At 53.4% G+C, this 11,610-nt stretch overlaps 1 protein-coding gene across 1 annotated transcript; it reads left to right on the top strand.

The window, feature by feature from the left end:
- The first annotated feature begins 1,397 nt into the window (after nucleotides 1-1,397).
- Nucleotides 1,398-11,377, top strand: LRP10 (LDL receptor related protein 10). The gene is made up of 7 exons (XM_007536766.3): nucleotides 1,398-1,547; nucleotides 1,843-1,887; nucleotides 2,824-2,959; nucleotides 7,631-7,821; nucleotides 7,953-8,970; nucleotides 10,090-10,219; nucleotides 10,330-11,377. The coding sequence occupies exons 1-7, from the start codon at nucleotides 1,514-1,516 to the stop codon at nucleotides 10,915-10,917; spliced, it is 2,142 nt and encodes a 713-aa protein (XP_007536828.1). The 5' UTR covers nucleotides 1,398-1,513; the 3' UTR covers nucleotides 10,918-11,377.
- Nucleotides 11,378-11,610: the final 233 nt, after the last annotated feature.

The raw sequence follows: 11,610 nt of genomic DNA, 5'->3' as shown, positions 1-11,610 counted from the left end.
TGCTTCTATTAGCTCTACCTGGGAGGTGGTGCAGTGGATGGGATGTTGGACTTTAAGCATGAGGTCCTAGAGTTCAGTCCCTGGCATCACATGTGCCAGAGTGATGCTCTGGTTTTCTCTTTAAAAAAAAAAGTTTTTTAATATGTGCTCTGTCCAGCAGAAACCATCAGCAGAAACCTTTGTTTCACCATTTATTATATCCTGAATCTGGGGCAAAAGGCTTAACTTGGCTGTACCTAAGTTCCCTTATCTGTAGAGGAATATAAAAGCAAATACCAAACACACACACACACACACATAATTGAATAGTATCTACCAGTACCACAAGAAATCAGCAATCCAAAACCTACGTTAATTAAAAACATCTGTGACTAATCATAATTGTTGCTAGGTACGGGGCACTTCCTACATGCTAATTTGCATTCTCTCCTCAAAGGAGGACAACAACTTCAAGAGGGAAGTGCAAGACTACTAACCCCATTTTATAACTGGGAAGCACAGACAGGCTAAGTGCTTTTCCCAAGGTCACAGTAGCCAGCCAAAGTAAGGCATATTTAAAGGTTTATTTGCCCTGGGGTGCAGTTCGTGCTGAGTCTCAGCAGGAAAGAAAACCTGTGCGTGCAAAGGTAAACAGTCTCTAGGCCCCAACCTACAGGAAGTTTCAGTTTCCAGACAAGGGGCGGGGCGGGGGTGGGAATGTCGAGTAAACAAAATAGTCACAACTCTGTGTCGTAATCGCCCTAATAGAAGCTCACAGGAAAAAAGTGCTATCGGCTCTCCAACACAAAGAGCTTATGGTTCCAGAAGATAGACGCGACAGCAGTCCTTTGACAAACGTGCCCTGTGCCAAGCGTGTGACACCGAAAGGACTTAAAGCTTCTCAAAGGAGAAGCCGAGCGCCTTCCCTGGCGCGGGTCTGACTATTCGCAGCAGTACGGGAAATGGGTTCGGACCAGCAAGTGGGCGGGGCCCGCGCGTGACTGGCAGGGGCGGGGGCAGCGCGCTCGCCCCGCCCACTGACCCGGCTCCGCCAACCCGGGGCTGCTGGGGGTACCGCCCGCGCCGGGCCGGGAGTCGCCGAGCCGCCGGACCCCTCCCGCCGCCGCCGCGCTGGGCCGGCAGGACGCGCTGCACAATTTGGGCCGTGGGTCTGACAGTCGGCAAAGTTTGGCCCGAAGAGGAAGTGGCCTCCAGCCCCGGCAGGTGGCAGACGGGCCTAGACGGACGGGACGCGCGCGGCCTGCGGCCGGGCTCGAAGCTCGGGCTTCCCGGCGCTGGGCCTCGGGCCGGGGCGGGCTCCGGGGGGCTGCGGGGAAAACAACTTGGAAGTTGACCAGAGGCGCCGCCCCTGCTCCGGGCCGCCTCCCCGCCCCCAGCCCTGGCCTCCCGAGCGCGGGGCGCGCAGCCCCGGCCATGGAGCCCCTCCGGGGAGGCGGCCCGACGCGGCGCCACCTGCCCGCCCGCTAGACCGCCACAGCCCCGGGACTCTGGCCGCACCCCCGGCCGACTGAGGATGCAGCCGGCCCTCCTCCTCGTCCTCCTTCTGGGTGAGAACCCGCGGCCGCCGTGCTGCCCCTTCCTCCGGGGCCGTCTGCCCCGCGCCCCGAAGCCAACCCGGAAGTGCCGCGGCGCCCCGGCCGCCCGCGATGGCCGCGTCCAGCCCGCAGGCGGTGCTGCTAGGGCCCCCTCGGTGCTCGCCCCCTCGGCCTCGCCCTGCTCACCCGCTGCCCCTCCCAGAAACCGCTCCCAAGCCCCCCGCCCAAGCCCTTTGCTCCGTCTCGAGTTGTCCCAGTGCGGAACTCGCCTGGGGCTGACTCCTGCCCTTCCTCGCTCTTCCCCTAGGAGGCGCTCTGGCCCACCCGGAACGGATCACTTTCTCAAGCGCTGGTGAGTGAGGGGCGCCCCTGAGCGCGCTGACTCCCGCCGGCACCCACTGTAGGCTTAGCGTGGACATCTCCCGCCCTTCGTTTGTTGTACAGATGGGAATGCACCCCCGTGTGGACCGTAACCTGGTAGTTGTTTTTAGTATGGTTCATTTAGTTATTAGATAGTGACAGAGAAATTGAGAGGCATGGGGAACATAGGGAGGACACAGGAGAGACCCCTGCAGCCCTGCTTCACCGCTCGTGAAGCTTTCCAGCTGCAGGTGGGGACCAGGGGCTTGAACCTGGGTCCTTGTGCGCTGTAATGTGTGCGCCGCCGCCAGGCCCCCAGGAACCTAGCAGATGTTTTTCTTCTTTTTTTAAAAAAGATGTTATTATTAATGAGAGAAAGAGGTTGGTTGTTGGTTTGTTTTTACAAACAGAGCACCGCTCAGCTCTGATTTCTGGTGCTGCCAGGGATTGAACCTGAGGGGTCAGAGCCTTGGGCATCAAAGTTGTTTGCATAAATATTATGCTGTCTCCCCAGCCCAAATGAGACAGAGAACTAGAACATCACTCTGGGGCATTCTAGGCTGGGAATCACTCAGGACCTCATGATCTCCAGCCCCTCCAACGGAGCACCATGCCACCTCACTGGCCGGCCACACACTTAATCTGTTTTTTCCAAATGCCAGTGCCAGACCTTCCTAGCGGGAATGCATTCTCCCAGAGGTTAGAGACTGTATTTCTCGCTCCTGGCCCTTTGGCTGGCACAAAGCAGTCCTCAAATTGTGGTGAAGCTAGGAAGGAAACAGGCAGCTGGAGGCTCCAGGTGTGTTGTGGTTGGCAAGTGAAAAGTTTCCACTGGCTCTTGAAGAAGCCAGGCCTCTGGAAGCCTCAGGCCTGAGGAAGGGAGGGCGCAAAAAATGCTCTTGACCAGTACGCCCGACTTTCTCTGCAGCCTGTACAAACCCCCCAGCAGTGCTCTTGGAAGTGCAGGGCACCTTACAGAGGCCCCTGAGCCGGGACAGCCGCAGCTCCCCTGCCAACTGCACCTGGCTCATTCCAGGGAGCAAGGAGCAGACAGTCACTGTCAGGTAAGAAAGCACATTCCAGGACTGGGCGGTAGCACATATGATTAAGCACATGGGTCCATATGCAAGGACCCGGATTCAAGCCCCCATTCCCCACCTGCAAGGAAGATCGTGAAGCAGGTCTGCAGGTGTCTTTCTCTTTCCCTGTCTTTCTCACCTCCCTCTCAATTTATCTCTGTCCTGTTAAAAATAAAAAACAGGAGAAAAGCAGCAGCATATTCTTCTCCCACCTCTCTCCTTCCTACTATGGGGAAGAAAGTCTTTGGGATCAGTGCTCTGCAGGGCAGTTCTGTCCCTGTGAGCAGGGGACAGACAGTGGAAGTTGATCTGGGCAGGCAGACGCAGGCATCTAACTTGGGTCCTGGCTCTCCCTGAAGGACAAAGGTCACTCTAGAAACAGCCCTTTGGCTCCAGTATGACAGCTGTGAGGGAGCCTTCAGTTCATTGCACATCCTTGCCTGAGATCCAGAACTGTTCCTTAATCAGTCTTGAACACTTCTCAGTCTCCCCAGATCTTTAGTTGTTTTATTTTAATGAGAGAGAGAGCGAGAGCTGAGCAGTTCTCTTGAGGATTGAACCTGGAACCTCCAAAGCATGAGTCTTTTTTTTTTTAATATTTATTCCCTTTTGTTGCCCTTGTTTTTTATTTTAGTTATTATTATTGATGTTGCCACTGTTGAATAGGACAGAGAGAAACGGCGGAGGGGAAGATAGAGGGGGAGGGAACAATAGACACCTGTAGACCTGCTTCACTGCTTGTGAAGCGACTCCCTTGCAGGTAGGGAGGAGCCTGGGGCTCGAACTGGGATCCCTAGCATGAGAGTCTTTTTGCATAACCATTATGCTGTCTTTCCTAGGCTGTTGTTCCTTAATCTTAAATTTTTCAGCCTCCACAAATCTTTTTTTTAATTTTTTAATATTTATTTATTTATTTTCCCTTTTGTTGCCCTTGTTTGTTTGTTTGTTGTTGTTGTTGTAGTTATTGTGTAGCACAGCAGGTTAAGTGCACGTGGTGCAAAGCGCAAGGACCAGCATAAGGATCCTGGTTCAAGCCCCCAGCTCCCCACCTGCAGGGGAGTTGTTTCACAGGCAGTGAAGCAGGTCTGCAGGTGTCTTATCTTTCTCTCCCCCTCTCTGTCTTCCCCTCCTCTCTCCATTTCTCTCTGTCCTATCCAATAACAACAACATCAATAACAACATATAACTACAACAATAAAAAACAAGGGCAACAAAATGGAATAAGTAAATAAACATAAAAAAAGTTTTTTTAAATTAAAGGAAATGGGGAAAGATTCCCCCCCCCCCAACGCACCCCCAGAGGACTGCTCAGCTCTGGCTTATAGTGGTACAGGAGATTGAACCTGAGTCTGCAGAGGCTCAGGCACGAGAGTCCCTTTGCATAACCATTATGCTATCTACCCCTGCCCAGATTTATTCATTAATTTATATATAAAAAGGGGGGCTTGGGCAGTAGCGCAGTGGGTAAGCACAGGTGGCACAAAGCGCAAGGACCGGTGTAAGGATCCTGGTTCAAGCCCCTAGCTCCCCACCTGCAGGGGAGTCGCTTCACAGGCAGTGAAGCAGGTCTGCAGGTGTCTGTCTTTCTCTCCCGCTCTCTGTCTTCCCCTCCTCTCTCCATTTCTCTCTGTCCTATCTAACAACGACATCAATAACAACAACAATAATAACTACAGCAACAATAAAAACCAACAAGGTCAACAAAAGAGAAAATAAATATTAAGAGTTTTTAAAAAAGGAGAGTGAACTTGAGCATCAGTCTGGCACGTGCACTGACAAGGATGGAACTCAGTACCTCCTGCTTGAGGACCGAACACTTTATGCACTGCGCCAACTCCCAGGCACTTCCTGGCCCTTCTTGACCTTAGGTCATGGAATTGGGGCATGTGTTACACCCCTGACTATATCACACAGTGCACTTCCCATTAATTTACCCAGAAAGGGATAGATGAAAGGAGAGGGAGCAAGAAGACCAGAAAAGTCAGGGGGTGTGAGGGCAAGTAGGGATCAAGGAGATAGTGGGTTTCAGTGGCTGCCAGCCACTGTTAAGGTGCTACTCGGGCAGAGTGCTTCCTCCCCTTTTTCTTCTCCTTTATTCTTTCGAGTCTTTATTTCTTTATTTTTTATTTTGATAAATTTCATTTTGATTTTATTTATCTATTAGATAGAGACAACTAGAAATGAAGACCCCTGCAGACCTGCTTCACTGCCTGTGAAACAACTCCCCTGCAGGGGGGGAGCCGGTGGCTTGAACCAGGAACTAGAAATTAAGAGGGAAGGGGTGATAGAGAGGAAACGAAACACCTGCAGCACTGCTTCATCACTCGCAGTGCTTTCCCCCTACAGGTAGGGACTAGGGGCTCAAACCTGGGTCCTTGTGCACTGTAACGTGCGCTCAACCAGGTGCGCTGCTCCCTGGCCCCCCTTGATCCTTTTTTTTTTTTTTTAATCTTTCAGTAGAAACAGAAATTAAGAGGGAAGGTGTAGAGAGGGAGAGATACCTATAGCACTGTTTTACCACTTGTGAAGCTTCCCCATTCTGCAGGTGGGGGACAGGGACTTGAACCCTGGACCTTATGCATGGTGATATGTGTGTGCTATGGTGTGCCACTGGATGGCTAGTAAAATTTTTTTTTTTTTTTTTTGCAAAGACACTGCTGATTAGCTCTTTTCCACCCCTTTGCACATTAGTGAACTGTTTACAGGTTGGTTTTTGAAGCCTGACCCAAGTGCTACCTCAAGTTAACAGCTGCCCAAACACAAATTCTGCCGAGTGAGTAATTTTTGTACTGCAGTTTGACTTGTTCCCTCACCGAGGAGAGGGATAAACAGCTTCTAGTCTATGCCTACCATCAACTTCCCTGTCTCTTGAGTGAGCTGAGCCTCTAGCCAAGAGTAGCCAAGGCTGTGGGTATATCAATCCCTAGAGTGACTTTCCCCACTACTCCCTCTCCATTCCTAACAGTACTGTGACACACACATCCCACCCCTCCACCCCTAGAACATGCCCTAATTATCTTTATATATATTTTAATAATTTATTTCTTTATTGGGGAATTAATGTTTTACATTCAACAGTAAATACAATAGTTTGTACATGCATAACATTCCCCAGATTCCCATTTAACAATACAACTCCCACTATGTCATTCATCATCTTTCATGGACCTGTATTCTCCCCACCTACCCACCCCAGAGTCTTTTACTTTGGTGTAATACTCCAATTCCATTTCAGGTTCTACTTGTGTTTTCTTTTCTAATCTTGTTTTTCAACTTCGGGCTGAGAGTGAGATCATCCCATATTCATCCTTCTGTTTCTGACTTATTTCACTCAACATGATTTTTTCAAGGTCCATCCAAGATCGGCGGAAAACGGTGAAGTCACCATTTTTTACAGCTGAGTAGTATTCCATTGTGTATATATACCACAACTTGCTCAGCTACTCATCTGTTGTTGGACACCTGGGTTGCTTCCAGGTTTTGGCTATTACAAATTGTGCTGCCAAGAACATATGTGTACACAGATCTTTTTGGATGGATGTGTTGGGTTCCTTAGGATATATCCCCAGGAGAGGAATTGCAGGACCATAGGGTAGGTCCATTTCTAGCCTTCTGCGAGTTCTCGTAAAATTCTTAACTCGGTCTCTGAACCCAAGTGGTTTTTCCAGGAAGCTCTGTACTGCATATCATGGCCTCATGGTGCCCTTGTCCATAAAGGGATTTGGTTAACTGAGTTGATGTGACAGTCTGCATAGCGGATAAGCAGGTACTTGTTCTTCTCATGGTAGGAGAGGCCTGGTAGTACTCAGGAAGGAAATAACCAGCTTTAGTCAAGAACACTGTCCCAGAGAGAGACAGGCTGGGAGTATAGATTGACCTGCCAATGCCCATGTTCAGCGGGGAAGCAATTACAGAAGCCAGACCTTCCACTTTCTGCACTCCATATTGACCCTGGGCCCATACTTCAGGGGGATAAAGAATAGGAAAGCTGGGGGTCGGGCGGTAGCATAGCAGATTAAGCGCACATGGCACAAAGCGCAAGGACCAGTGTAAGGATCCCTGTTTGAGCCCCTGACTCCCCACCTGCAGGGAAGTCGCTTCACAGGCAGTGAAGCAGGTCTGCAGGTGTCTCTCTTCTTCATTCCCTTTGTCTCCCCCTCCTCTCTCCATTTCTTTCTGTCCTATCCAACAACGACATCAGTAACAACAATAATATCTACAACAACAATACAACAACAAGGGCAACAAAAGGGGAAAATATAGCCTCCAGGAGCAGTGGATTCATGGTGCAGACACCAAACCCCAGCAATAAGCCTGGAGGCAAAAAAAAAGAAAAAACAGGAAAGCAATCAGAGGAGGGGATGGGATATGGAGTTATGGTGGTGGGAATTATGTGGAACTGTACCCCTCTTATCCTATAGTCTTGTCAGTGTTTCCGTTTTATAAATAAAAATTTAAAAAAATAGAAAAGAACATCCATGTATCTCTTTCTTCACTATTTTCTAGCTATTTTTGAGAGAGAGAGAGAGATCAGAGCTCTGGTTTGTGGTGGTGTGGGGGGTTGAACCAGGGACTTTGGAGCTTCAGGCATGAAAGTTGTTCTTTTGAAATCATCATGCTGTCTCCCCCACCTTCTTGCCCTCCTCTCCCCTGCAGGTTCCAAAAACTGCACTTGGCCTGCGGCTCAGAGCGTTTAGTCCTGCGCTCTTCTGTGCAACCACTCATCTCCTTGTGCGAGGCGCCCGCCAGTCCTCTGCAGCTGCCAGGAAGCAATGTCACCATCAGCTACAGCTACATAGGGGGCAGGGCTCCCATGGGCCAGGGCTTCCTGCTCTCCTACAGCCAAGGTGGGCTGACAGGGAGGGCGGCGGGGGGGGGGGGGGTGTGTGTGTCTTGGGGCTCTTCAGAACAGGCTGAGGGAGGTGGGAGGTCCCACAGGCCCTGGTGCCTCATGACGTCTCTCCACGCTGCCCCGCAGACTGGCTCATGTGCCTGCAGGAAGAGTTCCAGTGCCTGAACCACCGCTGCGTGCCCGCCGCCCAGCGCTGCGACGGTGTGGACGCCTGCGGAGATGGCTCTGATGAGGTCGGCTGCAGCTCAGACCCCTTCCCCGACCTGACCCCATCGCCTGGCCCCCAGCCGCCCTGCAATCACACCCTGGAAGACTTCTACGGGGTCTTCTCCTCACCTGGATACACACACCTGTCCTCAGCCCGCCACCCACAGTCCTGCGTCTGGCTGCTAGACCCCCACGATGGCCGGCGCTTGGCTGTGCGCTTCACGACCCTGGACCTGGGCTATGAGGACTCAGTCCACGTGTATGATGGCCCCGGGCCTCCTGAATCGTCCCGGCTGCTGCGCTCCCTCACCCACTTCAGCAATGGCAAGGCTGTCACGGTGGAGACACTGTCCGGCCAGGCCACCGTTGCCTACCACACGGTTGCTTGGAGCAGCGGCCGGGGCTTCAATGCCACCTACCACGTGCGGGGCTACTGCTTGCCCTGGGACCGGCCCTGCGGCTTGGGCTCCGGCCTGGGGGCGGGCGAGGGGCTGGGTGAGCGCTGCTACAGCGAGGCTCAGCGCTGCGACGGCTCCTGGGACTGCGCTGACGGCACGGATGAGGAGAACTGCCCCAGCTGCCCAGCCGGGCACTTCCCCTGCGGGCCCGTCGGCACCCCCAGCGCCACAGCCTGCTACCTACCTGCCGACCGCTGCAACTACCAGACCTTCTGCGCCGATGGGGCCGACGAGCGCCGCTGCCGCCACTGCCAGCCCGGCAACTTCCGCTGTCGGGACGAGAAGTGCGTGTACGAGACGTGGGTGTGCGACGGGCAGCCCGACTGTGCCGACGGCAGTGACGAGTGGGACTGCTCCTATGCCCTGCCCCGCAAGGTCATCACGGCTGCCGTCATCGGCAGCCTGGTGTGCGGCTTGCTGCTGGTCATTGCCTTGGGCTGCACCTGCAAGCTCTACGCCATCCGCACCCAGGAGTACAGGTGAGGGCCAAGGCTGAGGCCAGCAGGTTGATGGGATGGGCTGGCACAGATGCTGGCAGCCAGCTTGGGCATGGGCACTCCTCTGCAGGAAGGAAGGATGGCTCTAGACTTTTTTTTTTTTTGAGAAAGAGAGAGACCAAAGCACAGCTCAGCTCTGGTTTATGGTGGTGCTGGAGATTGAACCTGGGACCTCGAAGCAACAGGCATGAAAGTCTCTTGTGTTAACCGTTATGTTATCTTCCCAGCCCAGATCTAGATTCATTCATTTATTTACATTTATTTTTTTATTATCTTTATTTACTTATTGGATAGAGACAAATCAAAAGGGAAGGGGGAGATAGACAAGAGAGACCCCTGTAGCACTGCTTCACCACTTGCAAAGCTTTTCCCCTGCAGGTGGGGATGAGGGCTTCGAACCCAGCTTGCTATGCATTGTAACATGCACTCAACCAGGTGCACCACCACCCGGCCCCAGTTCATTCATTATTACCAAGCACTGCTTAGCTCAGGGCTCTGGTGGTGCTGAAGATTGAACCTGGGGCCTTGGAGTCGCAGGCAATGGAAACCATTTACATAACCATTGTGCTTTCTCCCCTGCCCAGGTCTAGATTTTGCCCCCAATTTCAATTTGTTGAGGAAATTTTCTTTTTTTGAGGAAATACTGATTTACAGGATTTTTGTTTCAAGGGTATATTTCCACATTTCCTGATAAGTCTAGATTTTTCTGAAAGCCACCTACAGAAGAAGAGGGCTTCACTTGACTTCTAAAAAAATTTTTTTGTTACTGAGAGAGTGGGGAGAGAGAATCAGAGCATCATCCTGGCACACGGGATGCCAAGGGTTGAATGCAGGACCTTGAGAAGCCAGTGCTTTGTGGGAGAGAGAGTATAGTGGTTACACAAAAAGACTTTTCACAGGTTCCATCCCTCACACCACCATAAGCCAAAGCTGTGCAGTGCTCTGGTGAAGGAATCCAACGCCTTATCCATGCACCACCTCCCGGGCCCTTGGCCAGACTTCTGAGGAGGTCGCAGCAGTGCTCTGTTGTCCTGGCCTGGGTGTGGAGGGACGAGGCCTGTCCAGAGCTGACTGTGACCAGACAACCCTCCTTCCTTCTAGCATCTTCGCCCCCCTCTCCCGGATGGAGGCCGAGATTGTGCAGCAGCAGGCACCACCCTCCTACGGGCAGCTCATTGCCCAGGGTGCCATCCCACCTGTGGAGGACTTCCCTACGGAGAACCCGAATGACGTAAGTCACCCTCCCCAACCCAGCACCTCCGGCCCAGTCACTGCACCCTCCTTTCATAGGTCTGGCACCTAACACACGCACTCGCTGACTCTACCCTCCTCGCCTTGCAGAACTCGGTGCTGGGCAACCTACGTTCTCTGCTGCAGATCTTGCGCCAGGACATGACCCCAGGGACGCCCTCGGGTGCCCGCCGCCGCCAGCGAGGCCGCTCAGTGCGTCGTCTGGTGCGTCGCCTCCGCCGCTGGGGCCTGCTTCCCCGGACAAACCCCCCAACCCGCACCCCTGAGGCCAGATCCCAGGCCACACCTTCTGCCACTCCTCCTGAGGCCCCAGAGGGCAGCTCGGATGCAGCCAGGGAGGGTGGGGCAGTGGGTGGGCAGGATGGGGAGCAGGCACCCCCACTGCCTGTCAAGGCTTCCCTGCCATCTGCAGGCATGTCACCAACCCCCGCCACTGTCCCGGAGGCCCCTGGGCCTGTGCCCTCGGTGCCCCTGGAGCCATCACTGCTGTCCGGAGTGGTGCAGGCTCTGCGAGGCCGCTTGCTCCCCAGCCTGCGGCCCCCAGGACCAACCAGAAACCCTCCTGGACCCCACACCACAGTCCTGCCCCCAGAGGACGAGGATGATGTGCTGCTGGTGCCACTGGCTGAGCCTGGTGTCTGGGTAGTAGAAGCTGAAGATGAGCCGCTGCTCGCCTGAGGGGCCCTGGCTCCCCCAGGAAGCCTCCCTTTAGAGGCAGCTCAGTTTCCACCACCTCCTGGGTCCCTTGTCGGAGAGGCCTGGCTGGGCCTCCCGTTAACCCTGTGTAACTGCTGTGTAGGCTGGGTCCTTCAGGCAAGGAGAGGGAAGGGCACTCAGCCAGCAGCTGTGGTCTCTCCGTCTGCCCACACCACCACCGTTGTTTCAGAAGTAAACTTCTTATTAAAGGGTCATGGGCCTGGACACTCCACCCTTGCCAAACCCTCACCCCAAAGTGCCCTTAAGCACCAGAATGCCAACTGGCTGCAGACCTCTCACCCTCAAGGGCCAGTGGGACAGCCCTAAAGGCTCACCAACCACGACCCCTCTTGTAGGGTCTGGCTCTTGCAAAGAGCACAGCAAATGCTTTTGTCCCGTCATCAGGAAATCCAAGTTGAAAATAAAGGAACCAGACATCTGATGTTTGTATAGATGAGCTCTGAACGTCTGCCTTCCGCCAGCCTCTCACAGACCCTCTGTGCCCTGACTTCCACTTCCCCTCCTCTTCCTGCTCACCTTCAACCACCTGCCTCGATTCGTGGGCCACTCAGAAGATAAAGTTTTAGGAGCCCCAAGGACCAACCCATCCTGCCTCTGTTCACTGCCTGGGGCCAGGTCTGAAGTGATTGGCAGCAGAGCAGACTAAGCACCAAG

This window comes from Erinaceus europaeus, chromosome 16, assembly GCF_950295315.1.
Source record: "Erinaceus europaeus chromosome 16, mEriEur2.1, whole genome shotgun sequence".
NCBI lineage: Eukaryota > Metazoa > Chordata > Mammalia > Eulipotyphla > Erinaceidae > Erinaceus > Erinaceus europaeus.
Note: the sequence above shows the minus strand (reverse complement) of the source record. Positions and strands in the feature narration are given on the sequence as shown.